Raw genomic sequence first — 22659 nt, forward strand, 5'->3', positions numbered from 1 at the left:
TAATGACACTGAGCTATAGCCTATCCTATGTTAAAAATAATTCACAATCGTTCGGGGTCTTTTACCAAATAAGCTATAGCCCACACATATCATTTGAACAAAAAATAAATAATATAGCAGTATAACACTTTATAGGGAATTCTTTTTAAGGCATACGTTTTTTTATTACAATTTCAATAGATTTTTTTTTAACCTATTAGACCTGTTTATGTAGGCCTACTGTGCTGAGAACACATAACACAAAACCGTAACAAACAAACATGCACCAACCAAACACGTCCAGCTGAAAAATCACATCAAAAAAATAACCAGAAGATTTTAAACTAAGGCACTTGACCAGCCTTTTCAAATTCTTAATGGGTCATTCTTGACAGCAACTTATTTTATGTTTTTCATTTTTAATTTTGATTATTTGTAAAATTTGAAAAACAAGAGATACCGAAAAACTAGGCCCGCTGATAAACAAAAATATGACATCAGCTAAATAGGCTAAGATCACTATTCTACTGTAGGCCATTCAAATAAATCACAAAATAAAGCAAAATAAACGTACCTGAAGGTTATTATTACTCCAATCCAAATACCGAAGAATTATGTTGCGCCGAGCACCTGCCTGTTTATTATCAAACATGCCAAGAGAGTGACCCTCCATAAACAAACAGCAATAACGAAAGCACTGGAAAATCGAGCGACTTTACAGTAGATATGATAACAGCGGTTGAGATTATTGACTTTTCGGAAAAACAGAATTAACTGCGAAGACACGAGGAAAACATGGTTTGCATGCTGTTCAGGGACGCGTGACGAGGAGACCGAGGAGGAGGTGAAGCGTTTTTTTGCGCTGGGAGAAGAAGGGAGGCGGTAGCGCGGTTTGGGCGCACATAAGCGGGAAAACCTTTTCCAGCTGAATATGAAAAGTAATTTAGCCTATCTTGTACCGTTGACTAAAAGACAGGCTTCTGGGAAAAAAACACAATCCACAGACTACATGAAAAAGTATAGATATATGATGAGGTTAAAAATAAATAAAAAAAACATTCCAATTATATTAACCTACAACATGGCAAGCTGATTAGCCTGTAAAACAAAATTATATTGGTCCTTATGTATTAAGTTACATACACACGCACACGCTGACACATATACGCAGCTAAAAGAGAAAACACAATAATGAACTACATTTCCCAGAAGGCACTACACAGTAGCAGAACCTATTTGATTGGACAGCACCGGTATGACATCTTCGGCTCATGCAAACAAACTAGCAACAGTTAGAGCAGCAGTCGGTGCCCCTAAAACAATCATGCGAAGAATAAAAGTTTTCTTAGCTGATCGTGGGAATTGCTAAATCTCATTTAATTGACGAAAGCAACTCAATAGCCGCTAGAGGTAAGTGTGATCATTTAGGGTAAAGATAGTGAATGTTGGCTAACTGCTAAATTGCTAGTAGCGGTATATGCTAAGTGAGTGAGTGTTGAATGAGTCCAGTGACAACTAACAAACAGCTAACATTACCGTTAGCATTAAAGTTTCTTCTTTCTATCTACAGTGTTAGACATGAACTATATCATAGTAATTGCTCGACGATTAAATGGCATTTAAGTCGTGATTTAGATTGGGTTAATGTGTGGCCAACGTTACTACTTTTAATTGCAAGCCAACTAGCTAATGCTAGGCTAACTTAGCTACCTGTAGCTCAATTCTCTTTGCTGAGTTTGGATTTGAATGCATCCGTCTTTACGCAGTGCTTTCCCCATGCAATGACTGTTCTTGCATGACAGAAGAACCATTTATGTTTCTGTGTATGTAACCCGTGTGTATCTTTACTGTGTGAAGCGTGTTTGATTATTGGACCTATGGTGCCATCAGGTGTTAACATGTGGGAAGTACACCAGTAGGCTGTCTGTCAAACCTGTACATCTCTCAAGCAGTTGGGTTACAATATTACAACAATGATAACTATCGTGATAACTGTATTTCTTTTCTTCCGTAGGATGAATTTCTCTGAGGTTTTTAAGCAATCCAACCAACTCTGCAAAGTTTCCCCTGATGGGAAATATTTGGTAAGTGTTTAAGTTTTATATATATATATATATATATATATATATATATATATATATATATATATATATATATATATATATATATATATATATATATATATATGCATGCATGCTAATGTGTAGTTTTGTAATGCAGTATAAATACTACTTAACACTGATTTAATTTCCCTGGTTAGGTTGCTAGTTATGAATATATATATATCATATTTTTAGTTTATAGTTGTATTTTTAGTTATTGTGGATTTTTACTGTTTATTGCTTATTTACTTATTTATAATACTTGTTTTTTTACTATGTCTCTTGTCTGCACTATCCACTATGCTGCTGTAATCCTGTAAATGATTATCTTGTGAAAGTGAAGTGAAGTGAGTTAGAAGTGTTGTTCTCTCTGGCTGTACTTGTCAGGCTACCTGTGTGCAGTACAGGCTGGTGGTGCGAGATGTGAGCACACTGCAGATCCTACAGCTCTACACCTGCTTGGACCAGATATCCTACATGGACTGGTCCTCCGACTCTCTCTTCATCCTCTGTGCTATGTACAAGAGGGGACTGGTCCAGGTGAGAGGACAGGACTTTGAGTATGTAACTCAGCATGTAGTGTAAATGCTGGTGGTAGGTCTGTGAGGCTAATACTGTCAGTGGGGATGTGATTAATTAATTGTTAGATGTAAATCCAGAAAATGTTTTGTGTAGACAATAAAGATGAGAAATGGGAAAAACAACATTATTGATGAATATTTTAAAGTATCATTTAGACAATTTAATTCAAACAGGATTGGAATGTATGTTTGTGTGATTTTGTTTTGTTTTTGTGACTGGAAAATCCATCATTTCTAGAGTTTTGTCAGACAGGTAAACATGAGATGAAGTGCTCTCTGGATGTTATTTGCACAGAAAGTTTTGCATTGAACTACTAAAAGGCCACAATGCCAGTAATTCACCACATCCTGTTTTAACAAACTATTAAGATCATTTTAACAAATGTAAAAATAATATTTCCTCTTCAAAATATGCATTCTGTGTCTTCACCAGGAGGGTTCTGAGTTTGCATAAATTTCACTCAAGTGCAGTTACTTAAAGCATATTCTGTTTTACGTCACAGTTGTTTCTTATTTTAGAAAAGGTGAAACTGTTTTCCATCAATCCTTTTTTAACAGTGACATTGATCATTTTAAACATTTTGTTTCCTCAATACAAAGGGATATTTTAGTGTAACGTCAGTCTTGTGTGCATCACGGAGCCAGTAGCTTACCTTTGAAGGGGGATCCACCGCCAGTCTTTCATGGTTTCTGATGCTCAAGTGTTTCTTACTATTTAAAATCAAGCTTAGGGAGATGCAGGATGCGTATGACGGGTATCATCAGTGACGGCTGATTGCTGTCCTTCTGTCACTCTTGTGTTTCTCTTCAGGTGTGGTCTCTTGAACAGCCAGACTGGCACTGTAAGATTGATGAGGGCTCAATAGGACTAGTCTCCTCGCGTTGGAGTCCAGACGGACGTCACATTCTCAACACCACCGAGTTCCATGTGAGTGTGAAGTTGGTGCGTGCATGCATTCATGCACACGATAGTGTGTTTATGCATATGCTTGTCTGGTTTCAACTGTTGCTGGCCCGTAAGGAAGGGGGACCTGAAAATAGCCAGACACCAGAGACTATCTTGACCGCCCCTACACTCTCCCCCACCTGCTGCATGTATTCAGCCTGATTTCATAGTTCCCCTCCTGTTAGCGTCCTGTCATACACGGGTCTCAAGTACCTCTGGAACATTGGTGCAATGTAGATATGCCCTTCCAATCTATGTCTGGTATTTTCTATGGCAGCAACTCCTATTAATGATGTTCTTAGGCTACAACCAAACTAATACGTTTTTGTTGACAAAACCGTGTTTTGAGAGCAAAGCATAAACACAAGCATTTAAAAAAAAAAAAAGATAATAATAATTTCCGGCCATACTAACATACCTGAAAACGCATATCACATGACCATTCATGTACAGCATGCACAATCGGTGTAAACAGGAAAGCAGATTGTCTACTCTGCGGATGCTTAGTTCCAGAAAATATGAGTATCTTGTTTGATGCTTAAGATCATCCTCTGTCTTCCACACACATACACTAAAACAGGGACAAACGTAGTGGAAAAAAGCACAGCTAGCAAATGGAAAGTCCTCCGTGTTCATGTCAACCGCCCTCCTCAAAGCTGCAAACCATGCCTTCAAACGTCCGCTCCATAGAGATGTGACGAATCAGGGATGGACACGTTGTGACTCGACTGATAAGAGCCAATCAAGAACTTGGTTCTCTGGTTCTGCCCATCCACGCTAAAACGCAACCCTGGAGTTTTCAAGCTAAAACAGCCGGTGTAGTGTGAAGTCTAGGCATACACGTAGCAAAAGTAGTGCACAAATCTATTGCCATTCAGAAAAATGGTCTTGTTTGGTCATGCTTCTTACATTTTGTGAAAACTATAGTCTCAATGCAGTGATATAAAATCACAGTTCACACTTTGGAGGCAAGCAAAGGATGAAAAGGAGCTGAAGTTCAGCTTGACTTGACCTGAGCTTGGCTGGTGGTGTTTCCGCCCCTCACGTCTGTGTACACATCAATGAATCAATAATGTATTATACCGAGACTGACTTTGAGTCTGATACTGATATTAGCGTTGTAAAAAGTCTGATAGTTCTGTACTGCATTTCTTAACTGTACACCAATGTACAGAATCTGTAAAGAGCTCATGTCGGCAGAGGCATTGATGGATGGATGGCTTTTTGTTGATCGTGGCCTTAACAATTTTGTAGTTCATGTTTTTTTTTGTGCTTTTTTTGTATAATCAAGCGTTCCTTTATCGTAGTGGGGGTTTATATTGGAAATTCTTTCATACCGTAATATTCACCCTTCAATATAACACTGTACACTAAATCAGTTTTACTACCAGAGAGATTTAGTTTCGTTACTTTAAATCTGTGTCATGTGAAAGGCAATGTGACAATATTGATCCCTCCTGCCAAAAACAGGCCAATGAAGAGAGAAAGTCGGGAGATGTTGAGTGTTGTTAATATAACAGTCTGCAGAATTGAACCCAGACTAATAAAGATGCGTTTAGTTCCATTCAAGTCCTCTTGACTGCTGGTTTACATTCACTTCATAGTAAGCTCGTGTTGTAAGGGGTGAGAAGCTGTAGCAGCTACATGGGGAATATGATGGGCTGTGTCCGTCATGCTGAACCTGACCCCGGGAATCATTTGACAGGTGTTGTGGCCCAACACACAACTGTGTCTGGTCTGGAGAAGGGTGCAGGGAGTGCAAGTGTCTGTGGCATGTCTGCTTTGTGTCTGTCTGCGTCTTAAAGAAATAGAGCGGAGGCTCATTCCCTAAGAAGATATAGCATCTGCATAGAGCACTATAGTTCAAATTATCAATATCTAAAGGTTTTTTTTCCCAATGTATCTGTATCAAATGACTCATCATAACCAATTTAAACTGCTTTCTGGGATTCATTTCCTAAGACGATTATTCGATCATCAGAAAAATAATTGGTAGCGATTTGGATAATAGATCAATTGTTTTTAATTTATTTAACCAGATAAGTCAATTGAGAAACAGCTCTCATTTACAGTGATGACCTGGCCAAAAAGGCAGCAACAGGAAGGAAGTCGTTGCAAACTAATAAAACATAGAAACATCTCAATTAATCTCATACAAAAATAACAACATGAGATATATATATATATATATATATATATATATATATATATATATATATATATTAATAATTAATAAATAAATAAAAAGAAAAAAAAACACACACAAGTGTTCAGGTAGAAGCAAACGCAGAAACAGCTGCAGTGATCAGAGACTGTCGTTTGTAAAGAGCTATTGAAGGAGGGTAACGGAATGAGGGTTTTGGAGTTTTAGCTTCGTTTGCAACTCGTTCCAGTCGCTTGGAGCAGCAAACCGGAACGAGAAGCGGCCGAAGACTATGACGATAGAGAGCGGAGATATGTGGGGGTTTTTACCAATTCTAGTTTTATAGATCTGTTGAACGAGCCACTCCAAGTCAATATTTCTGATCAGGAGCTCTGAGAAACCAATGTCAAGACCTGATACATAGTATTATCAACATATTCCTCACTCTTGATTGTCATGGTGAGACTTTATATAAACCACTGATGGGTATTTGTTATGGTTTAATAATGACATGGTAGTCCATGTCTCAACATCCTCCCGCCTGTTGTGCATTCATAAACATGTCTCTTACTGCCATTATCACCTGGCTAAACATGGGCCGCAAGCTGAGTACCACTAAACGTTACTTAGCATCCTTTAGTCGTCGAGTTTGAAAAACTAATTTAACAGAGGCAAAATAGGCACCGGCTACCACATTGCCAAGGGGTCCACTGAACTTACCTTCACCCCAGCCCAACATTTCATTAAGGCTGTGCCAGACGGGTGTTCGTGTCGGGTTTGAATTTCAGCCCCACTCATAAACAGCCTGCTATATTAACTTGTTTAGGGACAGCTGCCTATGGTGTGGATCGTGCCACTGTGTGTGTGTGTGTGTTTGTCTGTCTATGTGTCAGTAAATTTGCTTAGCTGGCTTTGTGTCTGACTGTCCGTTTGTAGCTGTTACTGTGTTTTCTTTTCAAACCCAAACAGAATATTGTCAGATCTTTATGATCGGTACACAGTAATGTATCGGCTCACAACTGACAGTATACCAGTGGGAGAATGACAAAGCCGACTGTGTCCCTAGTGCTAACAGGGTGGCAGCCGTAGACGTACTACAGGTAAGGACCTCTTGTCCAGGCAGCTAGAAATGCTTTTGAGTTTTTCCTCAAAGGCCCCACGTCAGAACTACAATGAGTTTTGAGCCAGACGTGTTGAAAAAAAGTTGTTGTTTTTTTAAATATGGGATTGCGCCGTGTCACTGATTTAATAGAAAGTCTCGTTGCTGAAACCTAACCCAATGTGTTGTGAGACTTCACGCAAGTTGTCTTCTATTTGAATTCCCATTCCCGTCGTTTATCTTAGGACCTCACAAAATGCCACTCGCACATCCACGTTACTCCATGTGATAAAGTGAGGGTGGAAAAACCTCCAGCCAAGGACATCATTGAGCTTGACTTCTCTAATGTTTTTTTGTTTTTGTTTTGTTTGAAACATTGTTGGGATTGGATTAGCAATAGCGTTCTTGGCCAGTACTGCTGGAGACCTGCTAGCGCGTAGCATTGTTGGCAACAACGCTACCGGACTAAACTGCAAATGTAGGCAGCTGCTTCACTGCGGGACGGGACAATAGCTCACCCATACCTATGTGTGGGCTGCAAGAGGCTCCAGTTCCTTGGTAGAATCATGAGGCTGTAACGGGAGAAATAGGCTATATTGGTTTGAGATGGTTTCCGATGTGGAATGCCTGCAGTCTAATCCTCTGCTGACAGATAGGCCTACATGGCATCAGAAACACTCGCCCATTCTCTCCCACTCACATAGGCCAGCAACAAGAATGGCTGATAGATAGGTTTTATTCCAGGTTGCTGTCAGTAACTTTGGTCCACATCTGATTGTGGTTCTCATGTTTCCTGCAGGCTGCACTGTTGGTAAGGTTCCTGAATTCCCTGGTTTTCTTGTCATGAATACTTTCTAATAGATGTTAAGTGGAGGAAATTAGCTTTAATTGTCCCATTTGGCAGTGTCTGAAGAAGATTGTCTTGTCATAACATGTGGAGTGGATATCATTTGTACACTTCCTGATTACAGTCTCAAGGGGATTTGCAGGTGCCATATTATAAAAAATAATTCTCAGCGCCTCCACCCCTTTTTTTTTTTTTTTTTTTTTTTTTTTTTTTTTAGAAAACCACCCGTTTGATAAAAATAACTAAAAGCATCTCTAATCTGGAATTCTTGTACATTTAGTGATCAAAACTGTACAAAATGTACTTGTCTGCAATTACAGCCGTTACTGATCACCAGTTGCAGTTATGCTAACCACGGCACAGACGGGGGATTTTCCATCTCTGATGGATAAACAGCAGCTGTCATATTTCAGTTTAGCCTTTTCATGCCACCCTCAAGTCCCTAGCCCCCATCCCCAAGCTCCTGCTCACCTTTTGGTGAGGATACTTCATCTAAAGTGTAGCTTTACCAGCTAAGGATCTTATTGCATAGCACCCCACATGGAAAAGCATTTCCCACCTATTTTCTTCATGCTACCCACCCGCCTACCCAGTTTAAAGTTACACTGCCTTTCAGGTCTGGATCGCCACTCATCCCTTATGTGGCGGGTTCAAGAAGTGTGTTTCTGTTTGAGCAATGTTGATATTTGTTGCCATGGCACCATGTCTGAGGGGGATGTCCAGGAAGCGTGCAGCGAGGTGTTATTACAGGGTTCTGCACAGCTGGATGGCTCGACCAAACAGGAGAGTCGACACTTCAGCCCAGTTGGGTGACAGACTTTGCGAGGTTCAAATGTCTGTCTGGACACTCTGATGAAAGCCTCGTCACTTCAGTAGTTTTAGCATTGCACATTCTCTCATGCAAAATACAGCTTTATGGGTAGGCTCAAATCTATATAGCCAAAATATTTCTTCAATTATATTGTGTTATTATTTGTGTGTGTATACAGGGATCTCTCCAGCGTACTCAACTAGTTTTAAGTTAAAGATTTTCACATCTTAACGGTCAAAACATGATCCCACATAGCTCAATGCACCTACGGCATATTGGCTTACTGTAAGCTGTAAAGGAAGGTATGAGGGCCATGCAGTCAACACCCATAATGGTCCAGTGTTGTGCTTGCATGCCCTTGATACTTTATGTTAGTAATGAACACTATGTGTAATATAAATGTGTATATAAATGTAGAGCAATTGTAGGCTTATCTGTTGGCTGAGTTAATATTTGCCCAAGTCCTAAATTAATGGTTATAATCTCTTTCGATCCCTGTCAGTTACTGCAACCCCTTGAACATAAGTGGTCATCCCCTGTGGAAATACACTTCACACACTCGGGGCCCAACAGGGCCATCCATCTAATGATGGACAGATTCCATGTCAGTGTCTTATATCCCTCACAGAGATTTATCACAGACCTCTTCAAAGACATAAGGCCGTTAATGGGCGTGGTGGCCCATACTGGCCTGTAGTCTGGATCTCTTCTGCTGCTGGAAATGTCTTTGGGTGCAGAGTAGCACTTAGAGGTCTCATAAGGATAGCAGCCTGGTTATTGAGCTTGTATTGGGTCGCTGTTGACACCCAGTCACCATAGACAACACTCATTAAATCACAGCCGCACTTAAGAACGTCTTACCGAAGGCTAGGTGTCCAATTTATCTTATTTAGAGAAGTAGAGGTCTAGTAGAGAGGGTATCTTAGTAAGTGGCTTGTAAAATCTTCAACACCCCATCTGGAATCCAAGATGTTTCTGTCACATGTGGTGTTTTGAGCTGTACTCGACAGATTTATCAGACTGGCTGGTATTTTAGCTTATCACAGCTATCACTGTATACGTCTGCTGGTAAGTAACAAGAAGTTGCAGACAGAAATCCCAGAGACATGTTTGGGTAACGACAGCACAGTTTCTAAATGACCTCAGTTTTGTCCACTGGACAATTATTCAATAACCAGAGTAAAAGGATCCTCATCAAAATGCATTCACTTGTGAGATAATCCATTCTCCAATTCTCTTTCCTCTGGTGCCGTGACAGCTGAGAGTCACCGTCTGGTCCCTGTGCACCAAAGCTGTGTCTTACATCAAGTATCCCAAAGCATGTCAGAAAGGTCAGTCTGAGAATGATATTGCTTTATATGTTTTTTTTCTGTGGCTTATGATTGTATATGTATAACCATGAGTACCTGGGAGCAGGGCCGCTGGTCCGAGTGCCTCGGCATGCCCCAGGAATCGCATGCCATTCTTTACCTTGTGGCGCGACCCGGGGGTATGAGGCCAAACTATGGTCCTCTTCGCTGACAGCTGTGGCCCTCTTCAGTAAATGGGGCATGCTCTTCATAACAGGCCTGTCAGCAGCTTGGGGGAAAAATGATTGTCCATGACTCTCCTCATGCAATACTATGTCCCTCTGCGACCTGTGTATCCTCTAAACCCTCATATATATATATAATGTGGCCGTGATAGTTGCATACCACCGACCCGATGGTGCCGAAGTGTCGGATAATTACATTGGATGAAATAAACAGGAAGCCACGAGGCTACATATTCAGTTATGAGAATATATAATTGGCTTTTTTCTAGTTTTTTCTATTTCATGGACTATACTATAAGCATTAAACCTAACTAATGCACGTCCGTCTAGATGATTTATAGTTGGTGGTGGTTTGTTTGTTTTTTGAACATGTATTTGTTGTTACGGTGTACTTGTCATTGTAAGGTATCATACTTCTGATTAAATGCCATAACTGGTCTGGTTATAGCTTCCTCCTGTCATCTTCCACCCACAGGTATAGATTTCAGCAGAGATGGCTGCTACATGGCCTTGGCTGAACGCCGTGACTGCAAAGACTATGTCAGTGTGTTTGTGTGTGACGACTGGCATTTACTTCGGGTAAGTAAGTATTTTGCTTGAGTTTTATGACCGTGATTATACATTTGAGTCGGCAACAGTGAAGAAATCGAACTGTATGTGACGGTAGGAATATGATTTAGTAAAACATCTGAAAAATGATTTGCCACATGTCCTCCAAATATTCATTCCTTTTTCTGTAGGAAGAATTTATACAGAGAAAGGTACATTTTCTGTTAATTTTGTTTTATTTAACTTGACTCTCTCACAGCATTTTGAGACTGAGACACAGGACCTGGCAGGGTTGGAGTGGTCTCCCAATGGCTGTGTGCTGGCAGTGTGGGACAGCTGCCTGGAGGTGAGTCCTTTTCTTTACAGACATTCTCATTTCACAAGAGAACAGGACAGATTAACGACCTTGCTCGTTTTGTTGAGCAGGAACTGAAGTCTATCTGCTCCAGTGGATCAGTATTTAAAGCTCGGGTAGGCGTTCATTTTAGCATTTTTTGTTATATTTGTTTAAATTCTCTTTACATCCTGACAGCATCAATTCATCAAATGCTCTGACTAGGGTTGCCCGTTTTGGTTCATTTTAACTGGTCAATGAGCTTTGATGCTGCATTTCAAAGCGCTTTATCCATTTGGAGGTGAAGAAATTGTTTTGTTTTTGTTGTAAGTCTTAAAGGAATTCATAATTTATCTTGTTTTTTTATCGGCTTTGCTGTAGTTTATTTCCGCATTTAGATCAGGTCACAGGTGCTCCGATCAATCGGCCACCAGTGAGCCAGGCCGACACGCACTGGCCGCGGTGCTCGCCGCATCCTGTCTGAACAGCTCAATCTGTCCATAAAACAACCATAGACTGTAAATGAACCTACAGGCTGTATCCTCCCCACAGTACAAGGTGTTGCTGTATTCTTTGGATGGGCGGTTGCTGTCGACCTACAGTGCCTACGAGTGGTCGCTGGGTGTCAAGTCTGTGACCTGGAGCCCCAGCAGCCAGTTCCTGGCCATTGGCAGCTTTGATGAAAAAGTATGGACAAACTCTGTCAACATTGAAAAATAGGATCACATTATAGCTTGAAAGGACATAACTATTAGTCATGGTTGTAAAGCCATTAGCCTTCATATAGCACGCCACTGGTTTGGCATTACATTTACACTGCTCGAACATTGTCAGACGCACAATGGATAGTTTTAAAAGAAAAGATCATCTTGTGGTGAACACTAGATGGAGGCATCTCACCTCAGAATGGACACTGGTTGGGTGGTAAGGGGCGGAGCCTGAGAGGGTACATAGGAACACACCTGTACCTGTATGGGTTTGATTTTGTTTGGAAGTAAATCTCAGAGACTCCATACTCCTGTCTGTTCGTCTCATTTACACACTTCCACAGTGGTGACCCTAACGTGAGCTGAACAATGTCAGATAGTGAGGGTAACGCAGCTGCTGTCGCTCCTGCCGTGTATGCAGCGACAGTCAAGTTGCCCGAGTTTTGGCAGCATGACCCAGCCCCGTGGTTCCAACATATTGAGGCGCAGTTTCACCTCCGCGGGATCAGGGTGGAGGATACTAAATACTATCATGTGGTGGCGGCGTTGGATTCCTCCACTACTCGCCGGATGATGGGATTGCTGAGAGATCCACCTGCATTGGGGAAATACAACGCTCTCAAAACACAGCTGTTGCGCTTGTTTCAGCTATCGGACGAGGAGCGCGCAGATCGCCTGCTGTCACTCAACGGATTGGGGGACAGCAAACCTACTGAACTAATGGAGAATATGTTGGCACTGCTCGGTTCAGGTGACACCGCCTTTCTTTTTGTCCAACTGTTCCTACGGCAGCTCCCGACGCCGGTGCGCACGGCGTTGGCCACCTCGCCGTTTGTGCGCACCAAGGATTACCGTGGGCTGGCAGAGGAGGCAGACAGGATACTGCTGGCCTCTCGTCAATATGTGGCTGCGGTGTCAGACCCCGAGCAAACTGTGGCTGCTGTGTCGGGCCGGTCGTCCGAGCGCAGGGATCAGGCGCAAAGAGAGGACAGCGGGCTGTGTTATTATCATCGCCGTTTTGGCTCCAAAGCAAAGCGCTGTATTCCACCATGTTGTTATGGCAACCAGGGAAACGCCAGAGCCGGCGCTCGTTAGCGGCTATGAGCGCTGGCGTCATCAATGAGCTGCTGTTTATTGAGGACACGTCTTCTGGTCGGCGTCTGCTGGTGGATTCGGGGGCACAGAGGAGCATCCTACCTGCATCGGCCGTGGACGCTTTGGGAAATGCACATGGACCACCGCTGGATGCGGCTAATGGGACTTCCATTCGTACATTTTGCACCAGGTATGTCAAGGTGTGTTTCAATGGACATCAGTTTGAGTGGGAATTTATTATTGCTTCAGTGTCGGTGCCTATACTGGGCGCGGATTTTCTGTGTGCCCACAGACTGTTAGTGGACGTTGCGAATCGTCGGCTGATTGACTCTGTGTCCTTTGACACATATCCGTGCACACTGGGGGGTCCAGGGCCGCCTGCCCTGGCCAATATGCTTGCCACCGGGGATGCGTACCAGCGTCTCCTCTCTGATTTCCCTGCCCTGACTGTCCCCGCCTTCTCTGCCGCTGTCGCCAAGCATGGTGTGGAACACTACATCACAACTGTTGGGCCGCCAGTTTTTGCACGAGCACGCCGCCTGGACGCTGTTAAACTGGCAATAGCCAAGGAGGAGTTCTCCACAATGGAGCGGCTTGGCATTGTGCGCCGTTCTAATAGTCCCTGGGCATCTCCTCTCCACATGGTCCCCAAGGCGGACGGTAAGTGGCGCCCGTGTGGTGATTTCCGGCGCTTAAATAATATTACCACGCCTGACCGGTACCCGGTTCCACACATCCAGGATTTTTCTGTCCACCTGGCGGGAGCCACTATCTATTCTAAAATAGATTTGGTGCGTGGCTACCACCAGGTGCCGGTCCACCCACTCGATATTCCCAAGACCGCCGTTATCACCCCGTTTGGGCTGTTTGAATTCCTGCGGATGCCATTTGGCCTTAAAGGGGCAGCACAGACTTTTCAGCGGCTTATGGATTCCGTTCTGCGGGGTATGTCGTTTTTGTTCGTTTATCTGGATGACATCCTCGTAGCCAGCACATCGGCAGAGGAGCATCGGAGACATCTCCAGCAATTATTCGAGCGGCTCAACGAGCATGGATTAATTGTGAACCCGGCCAAATGTCAGTTTGGCCTGCCGGCAATGGATTTCCTGGGACATCGTGTCTCCCCCCAGGGGGCTGTTCCTCTACCCGCCAAGGTGGAGGCTATTGTTGTTTTCCCCCGCCCCCTCACCGCTAAGCCTCTCCAGGAGTATCTAGGAATGGTGAACTTTTACAATCGTTTTCTACCCCATGCGGCTCACCTGATGAGTCCCCTGTACGAGGCGTTAAAGGGGAAGAAAGACAGCGAGGACGTGGACTGGTCCCCGGAGCGGGTCCTGGCATTCGAGAACTCCAAGGTGGCTCTGGCCAACGCTGCCATGCTGGCACACCCATCGCCGGCTGCTCCTATAGCTCTCACAACGGATGCCTCCGATTACGCAGTCGGGGCGGTGTGTGAGCAGTGGGTGGCTGGCGCCTGGCAGCCCCTGGCCTTTTTCAGCAAGAAGTTGCGGGACAACGAGAGGAAGTATAGCACGTTTGACAGGGAGCTCCTGGCCCTCTTCCTCGCCATACGTCATTTCAGGTTCCTGCTGGAGGGCCGGGGGTTCACAGTGTTCGTTGATCACAAGCCCCTGACTTTTGCCATGGCCAAGATCACAGAGCCGTGGTCGGGGCGTCAACAGCGCCAACTTTCCGCCATATCGGAGTACACTACGGACATTCAACACGTGGCTGGTAAATACAACCGGGTGGCGGACTGCCTCTCCCGGGCACAGGTCAGCCCTGTGCACCTGGGCATTGATTATGCAGCCATGGCCGCTGACCAGCTCACGGACATGGACCTTCAGGCTTTCAGGACAGCTGTGACGGGACTGCGACTGGAGGATGTGGCGTTTCAGGACAGCGGCGCCATGCTCCTCTGCGACGTTTCCACTGGCCGGCCTCGCCCCATGGTTCCGACTGACTGGCGACGACGGGTGTTCGACACCATGCATGGCCTTTCACACCCGGGGGTGAGGGCGTCGGTGAAGCTGGTGGGGGCCAAGTTCGTCTGGCCAGGCCTAAGAAGGGACATTAGGCAATGGGCAGCCTCCTGTGTGGCGTGTCAGCGGGCCAAGATACACCGTCACACTAAGGCCCCCCTGGAGCCGTTTCTCATTCCGGAGAGGCGGTTTGACCATGTCCACGTGGACCTGGTGGGCCCACTTCCCCCGTCTCAGGGTTTCACTCACCTCCTCACTATGGTGGACAGGACCACCAGGTGGCCGGAGGTTGTTCCTCTGTCATCCACAATGGCTGCAGAAGTGGCTCGGGCGTTCATCTCTGCTTGGGTGACCCGCTTTGGCACCCCATTAGACCTGACTTCTGACCGGGGTTCTCAGTTCACCTCTGAGCTGTGGAATGCAGTGGCAGAGAGACTGGGTGTGAAACTCCACCGCACCACGGCATATAACCCGAAGGCCAACGGAATGTGTGAACGTTTCCATCGCTCCATGAAGGCTGCTCTCCGGGCCTCTCTCACAGACAGCAATTGGATCGACCGTCTGCCATGGGTGATGTTGGGCCTGCGTTCCGCCCCCAAAGAAGACCTGCAGGCCTCTTCGGCAGAGCTGGTTTTCGGTCAACCTCTGAGGGTCCCTGGGGAGTTCCTCCCGAGTTCCTCTACTCCTTGGTCCATTGCAGCTCACCAGTCCACCTTCCGGGATGCAGCGAGTGCTTTGGCCCCGGTTCCTACACATCACTGCCTTCCGCAGTCCTACATCCCAAAGGACCTGATGGCTGCCAGCTATGTGTTTATCCGGCATGAGGCTCACCGTTCTCCACTGCAGGCTCCCTACGACGGGCCTTTCCGTGTCCTTGAGGCGGGCCCGAAGAGTTTTGTCGTGGACAGGGGGGGGAAAAAGGAGCTGATTTCGGTCGACCGTCTTAAGCCTGCCCATGTGGTTCCAGACGAGCCTGTGGAACTGGCTCAAGCCCCACGTCGCGGCCGGCCACCTAAGTCTGCACCTGTCCCAGGCCCCCCGTCCGTTGGGACCCCTACTGGTCCCCGTCGACGACGGGGACGCCCTCCTGCCCCAACCCCTGCCCCTGCCGAGTTGCCTGTGACTGTGAAATATAGCCGTTATGGCCGCAGGGTCAGACCTCCTGAGAGAGACTATTGATACTGGGTGTAATGTTGTTTGGGGGGTTTGTACGGGGATAATGTAATGTTTTGCACATGCTGTCAATTCTGAAGGTTCTGGGGGGGCCTGTGTGGTGAACACTAGATGGAGGCATCTCACCTCAGAATGGACACTGGTTGGGTGGTAAGGGGCGGAGCCTGAGAGGGTACATAGGAACACACCTGTACCTGTATGGGTTTGATTTTGTTTGGAAGTAAATCTCAGAGACTCCATACTCCTGTCTGTTCGTCTCATTTACACACTTCCACAATCTTTTCATTCAGCTTCTTCTTTGTCAAAACCGGTCACTTATATTATCCACAATGCAGCTCGAGCAGGGACAGTTTAGTCAGAGATTCAGATGTCATGCTAGGAGCTAATGTAGCCTCAAGCTGCTCGTCTCAAGCAGACATAAGGAACAGGGAACAAAGGTCACTTCATTTTTAAAATTGGTGGAGCTCAGAGAAATGGGCTCATTAATTTCTGCAAATAAAAAAATTGTATAAACTTTTAAGCGTGGATATGTTTTGACATATTCCTATAATATGATTTGTTTTGTTATCAATATCTGTTCAAAGTAAATGACGAGACTTTATTACCCTCGTGTCAGGTGCGCATCCTCAATCACATCTCGTGGAAGAAAATCACACAGTTTGATCACCCGGCGTCCATCAACAACACAAAAGCAGTGAGTATCTCCCAGCATTCATGACGAGCCTTGAAGGTATTGCAGTTCAATTATTAACTGTTTGTTGTGTTTCAAGGTTGTGTATAAGGAAGTGGAGAAGAGGACAGCTGTTGGCACTGATGACCTATCGCTACACAACATCACAATGGGCACCACCCTCTTCAACACCCAGAGCAAATGTATGTCAGCGTTTTGAAGAGAGTAATCTAAAAGCAGTATTTGACTAAAACTACAGAGGTCAATGAACCAATTTTGTCATGCTATAAACTCAATTTTTTTCTGCTTGACTACTCCAGACGAGATCTGCCCAGCGCCAGTCCAGATTCCTGTGGTCAAACCAGACCCGGACCGAGCCAACCCCAAGATTGGTGTCTCTACTTTGGCATTCAGCTCAGACAGTCGCTATCTAGCCACCAAAAATGGTAAAACTTCTCAGCTGTTCAAGTTTACTGTCATTGTGAACCCAAGTGTGTTCCTGCGGACCCTTAAAAAGTCTTAAAAGGCTGTCTTAGTCTTAGTTTAATACTGATGCATCTATGTCACCTGCATAAGTAAGCGAGACCATCAGAGGGAGTGCTTGTTAGATGAAATCATGCAGGTCCCCCAGAAACTCCTTCAGCTCAGACTGAGAGGTCTTTTACAGGGACGTTGGTCCACAGGGGCTGCCAAAATCAACACAAAAAAAACTTTGTAACTTTAAATCCTTAAAATAATTGGTAACATCTGTTTTTAATATAATTTCTCGTATGCATCTTGCATTAACGTCACGCAGATGGTTATTGTTAGACTAAACATTTGAGCAAAATTGTCCCTACCCCAAGTAATTGTTTTCTTCAAATGTGGTTATTGAAAAGTTGGGCTTAACTTTAATTACAAATGGCATTAAAACAAATCTTTAAAAGTCTTCAATCTAACTTGCCGTTGGTAGGCAGTTGGCTGCTGTATACTCTATTATATGTAAATAACAGTTTCCACATTTTTGGTCATGAACTTTAGTGTTAACTTATTTTTGCTGCAGTGCTAGTGTTTCATGGCTCTATAACATGCGTCTGTGTTTCTCTGACTTCAGACAACATGGCCAGTGTTGTGTGGGTGTGGGACATGCAGAAGCTGAGCCTGGTGGCTGTGCTTGAGCAGACATCGGCTGTGCGTTGCTTTCAGTGGGACCCCCGACGGCCCCGGCTGGCACTGTGTACAGGCAACACCAAACTCTACCTCTGGTCCCCGGGAGGCTGCGTTTCTGTCCAAGTCCCCACTGAAGGTAACGAGCTGGGCCACTAAGAGTTGAAACTGGCAAGCAGCTGGAATACACAGCTTTATGATGGTGCTCTCAGATCGAGAAGAAGGCCAGTGCACTCTAACATCTCTAATGACTAACCCTAACCCGGGAAGACGACCCGCTCTGTATGTACACATAAATGGCTCATTCTAAGGTAAAGGTAACGCAACAATTCTCTCTATTCTGCCAGGTGGTTTACAGGTCCAGGCTCTAAACTGGCACTGCAGTGGAGACTCTCTGATCCTGCTCGGGAAGGAGCAGCTGTGTTTGTGCTACATGGACATCGACCAGGAGGACAAGTAAATAACAAAGAAGAATAACTTGATTCCAGGTCTAAGTTATTTGGCAATACACACTTGGCCGGTAATGTGTTACGGTGACGACGAAATGACCGGCGAGCACACTCAAAATCTCAACTTTCACATGCTGAATTCCAGCTTCTCGTCAAGTTTTTAAGGCCCTCAGTGCAGGTTACTGGGATGTTTCTTTTCTCTTCAAGTCGAAAACATGAAAAAGCTGCCATGACATTCCTCCCGAGCGACAGATGTGTACTGAAAAACTAGTTTTGAACACTGTGAAAAGATAGAGGTTTACAAAGTTTTATAGAGTTCACTGTACTTAAGTATTTTGTATGTGTTTTACCTTGAAATTGTGTAATTATTTTGAATAAATTGTCATAAATAAACAGCTTACGGTGAGTTGCTAAAGTTTGTACATCTAAATCTTTCAGTTTATCAAAAAGGTTTGTGTACTCGGCCCAGGCACTTCATGATTGTAATAAGTTTTCTCTCTCGTAAATTAAATACGTCAGAACTGACAATGAAATATTTATTTTCTGGAAGCATTCGTGAGTTTACTGCAACAAAATAACAGCAGATAAATAAAACTCATAGTATTCACAAATTTGAAGATATTCCTTTTTAAAAAACATCTGTCATGCAAACGTAACGTGCAGGAAACATGCAAAAGTAAAGACACAATTATTCATCGGCATTGTTGAGCATGAAAATATGGCCTGGTAACTTTGGTAACACAACAATTCTATATTACAGGATGCAGTTTAGGGAAAAAAAACACCTCAATCTTGTTCACAAGATATATATACAGACAGGTTGTGGTTGAGGAAATGATGTAAAGCTTTGTCTGCGTGAATTTCATTTAGTAAGCCATCGTTTATTCCCACTGCAGAGATTAATGCAGCCGAGTGCAAATGTGTGCCTAAAACGAGTGCAGGACCTTTAAGGCAACTTAACAAACGTAAAGACACGGTTTACAAGTTCATGTTGCATAAAATATCTGTAACGTACAACATTTAGCTATAGTAGCTAAAGCAGCGCTCCTTGTGGAACATGAGCTCCATCCTCTGAGCAAAGACATGAATAAGCAAATGTAAACATGGAGAGCACAACACTGGCCAATAAGAGAAGAAGGTCACAACATGTAGTTCATCATCTCCACTGATCAAGGTTCATTGACACTCAAGAGTTTATAATAATCATGTAAGATGACCGTAAAACTAAATCCCTCCATCCATAAGCTGCTATGCCATTCCGCGAAGCCCTGTGATCAGAATAATGCAATCCTTCATGTCAAACCTTTTATTAATGGAGCAAATATGGAACATATTCTTAGCTGGTGTTTTGGTTTCACTGTATTTGTCACTGCTCTACTCTGGTCGGCTGGTTTGCTGTAGAAACGAGCCCAAACAAAGCACATCCGTGAAATAACGACCCCGACCAATAACGTCATTGTTTTTGACTGTCTGTCAATCAATGGTTAAACAAGGAGCATGAGACTACAACAAGCTCACTCTAGAATAAGACACAGAAGTAATGAATTAATGTGCTTTCTCCTTTGTCTCCGACTTATGTCACATGTGCATACACTCCTGCGGGCCTACGTGTGGGTATGGCAGATTTGCGAGCAACTCTTTGCAGGAAAGGTACTCGTGGTGCAACAAAACAAAACGAAAAAACACGACAATCCATGCAGTGCTGCGCATTATTCACCTACAGTAGGCTGACCACTTTACCGCACCAATTTAGGAGGTGTGGCCATCTCAAGGGCTCAACTTACACACACAGATTGCGCATTACACTGTAGTGGAGCGAAACCTTCTCTCAGACAGCGCAGTGTAACACAGACACATGGGTTGAATTCAGTTGTAATTTTGAGAAACTTGTTGATTTTTAGAAGCCAATCTTGCCCCGGGTTATGGAGTAGCCCAACTTGGCCTCATTGTTGATGAAGGACATGATACCTAGATAGGTCTCGATGAGCAGGGGTCTCTCCAGGATCAGGACACCGTTAGCCCGACCGGGGATGGGGTGCTCCCTGTGGGCTTTCTTCACTGCCTGCACCAGCTGGGTCCTGAAGTTGTCCAACTTGGTAAGAAAAAGAACATGAAACGGAAACACCCCTCCAAAAAACTTCCAATCAATTGTTAGTTTATATCAATAATAACACGCAATATCTAGGATTAAAGAAACATCTTCTGGAGCTACTCACAAGTGTGGAATAATGGATATACTTGAGAATTTAGCTAAAATGATCTTGCTCCATATATTACATGTCACAATGCTAATGGCTCTGAAGGGGAAGATTTACAATTTTAAATAATCCATTGGATGATGACTCAAAATGCATTTTAGTCTCATCCGATTAAAGAGATTATACCTGGCAGAGAGAGGCCACCGTCTCATCAGCGTGGGCCATGGAGTGCTCTGTGAGGGTGGCGTAGGGCATGTCTGTAGACCAGGGGTTCCAGCGGTTTATGAACGAGGCCCGAGGACGTTTGTCCCACTGGACACGAATCCCGTAGCCCTCTCTCCTGTAAGAAAACACGTCGGTGTAAGAGCCGTCGGAATCTTAAGAATCAGCCAGCTACCAAGTCACCAAGCTGAGCCACGCATGTTTAGAGAAAGAGACGAAAGAAAAATCGGAACATACAGCCTTTAATCGCTTATCATTTATTACATTTCATCTCTTCATTCTGAATGTTACAACGCTTTCAATTTGTGAACCGTTCTATACAGTAGAGGTTATAAAACAGGCTCGCATACTTGTTCAGGGATTTGGGCGGGAACTCAAACTCGCCCACTGAGATGGTGTCTACAGCGTTGAGAGAGATCCTGACGACCTGCTGACACAACAGGTTGATGAAGTCGTACTTGCACACCAGCAGCGACCTGTGCACACACGACCAAAAAATGTTATTGTGTTGACAAACCATGTCATATTGTGGTTATATTTAACAAAATACAGTTTTTGACTTACCTATCAGTTATAAGCACGAGTCGCTCCCTCTCATTGTTCCAGTGGTCAATCCTGCAGAAACACACAAAAATTGACAAATTGGCCAGCTGCTTTGTAAAGCACAGTTACTCAGTTTACTTGGTTCACTCTGTTGCATTGTTAAAAAAAAGATTAATGTGTAAATCGACAAGATAATGAGGGGGAAAACGATCAAATCTGTGGCTCCCATTTAATATAATTCGCAGCTCGATTAGAAAACAAGATCCTTAAAAATCGGACAGCTCACTGTAAACAAACATGTACTCTGCAGCTTTAACAAATCTACAGCTGATGTGTCCGAAGGTACATTAGGCCCCCACAGTGCACACAGCAGCTCATCTCACAACAGCCGCCCCGTGTTTCAGGCTGATAATAAACCAGTTACATGCTGCTGGGATACTCACTCTGCGAGCAGCCAGACGCTGAGCACCTCTCCATCCTCAGAAGGGAGTGCCACGGTCCTGATGTCGCTCACAGCCTGCTCAATGGTGCCTGGCTGAGATCAGCATCACACAACAGGACTCATCAGCATCACCCATTCCTCCCTGTGGTGTGCTGGTGTAGCTTTGACAATGCACTGCTATTTAAGCATGGTCTGTTAACGGTGCCGTTTATTTATCACACGTATCTGTTGTATTGAAAGGGGCTATTTTTAAAGAGGCATGCAGAATCAACGAATCAAATCGGCTGTGGTGTGTGGATTCACTTACCCTGAACACGAAATAGTCCTTCACTTTCGCTTGCATAGTGGGGTTATGCACATGGAAAGGCGTCAGCGTTTGTAACGGGGGGCAGCAGGCCACGGAGGCTCCGTGTCCGAGGCTTCGTCCGGCCTCCGGCGGCGTGAAGGCAACCTCGACCCCCTCCTCGGCTTCTGCAGAGTGGAGAATCGCAGCGCCCGGACTCTCCGGCTCCACCGTGTCGTTCAGCTGGAGCATGGTGCAACTAACGGTGTTCCGAGGAGCTCCCCAGACAATGTGCGCCAAGTGTTAGATAAGACGATGTCCCTTCGAAGATGCAGTCTCGCCCATTGCGCACGGACAATGTTTTGATTGTGAGTGCTGTGAGGAAGCAGTGCCCTCTTCCTTCACTTCCCCCCTTTGATTTCCTTCCTCTTAAAGGGACATCATGTTTTAACGGAGCTAATTGCGGAAACAGGTGTTCAGAGTGGATGAGCGCACTTTTTTTAATTGTCAGTTCTATGATGACTAAATAATCCAAATTGACCAATTTGATTTGATTCCACACATCCTATTAACCTACAATTATGTGGTTGTGATGTCTCCATATTTAGTCCTACACCCTCAGCCTGCCTCAGTGTTTTTATTGGCTCATGTCCAGCTACAAGGGTTCAGTCATTGGGATCTGGCAGGAGCGGGATTGGTAATTAGTATAATACATTCAATTGTTGATATCAATACAATTACTATCAATAGGATCATTCATGTATATTAATAATAACGGGGCACCACCCTGGCATCAGGGACTAATAACCAAACTGGATGAAGTC

General features: G+C 44.4%; 2 protein-coding genes across 2 annotated transcripts; one reads left to right on the forward strand and one right to left on the reverse strand.

The window, feature by feature from the left end:
* The first annotated feature begins 1251 nt into the window (after positions 1-1251).
* On the forward strand, positions 1252-18540 carry wrap73 (WD repeat containing, antisense to TP73). Its single transcript, XM_079273621.1, has 13 exons — positions 1252-1389; positions 1994-2063; positions 2469-2621; positions 3474-3590; positions 9767-9839; positions 10518-10621; positions 10851-10937; positions 11478-11612; positions 16499-16576; positions 16653-16755; positions 16873-16998; positions 17646-17837; positions 18046-18540. Exons 2-13 carry the CDS (start codon positions 1995-1997, stop codon positions 18156-18158), a joined length of 1350 nt encoding a protein of 449 aa, XP_079129747.1. The 5' UTR covers positions 1252-1389; position 1994; the 3' UTR covers positions 18159-18540.
* Positions 18541-18696: 156 nt separating this feature from the next.
* Positions 18697-22192, reverse strand: tprg1l (tumor protein p63 regulated 1-like). The gene is made up of 6 exons (XM_079273295.1): positions 21860-22192; positions 21554-21645; positions 21132-21182; positions 20918-21043; positions 20532-20685; positions 18697-20239 (listed from the first exon to the last, which is right to left on the reverse strand). The coding sequence occupies exons 1-6, from the start codon at positions 22085-22087 to the stop codon at positions 20045-20047; spliced, it is 846 nt and encodes a 281-aa protein (XP_079129421.1). The 5' UTR covers positions 22088-22192; the 3' UTR covers positions 18697-20044.
* Positions 22193-22659: the final 467 nt, after the last annotated feature.

Source organism: Melanostigma gelatinosum (genome assembly GCF_949748355.1).
Source record: "Melanostigma gelatinosum genome assembly, chromosome: 8".
In the NCBI taxonomy this organism is placed as follows: Eukaryota; Metazoa; Chordata; class Actinopteri; order Perciformes; family Zoarcidae; genus Melanostigma; species Melanostigma gelatinosum.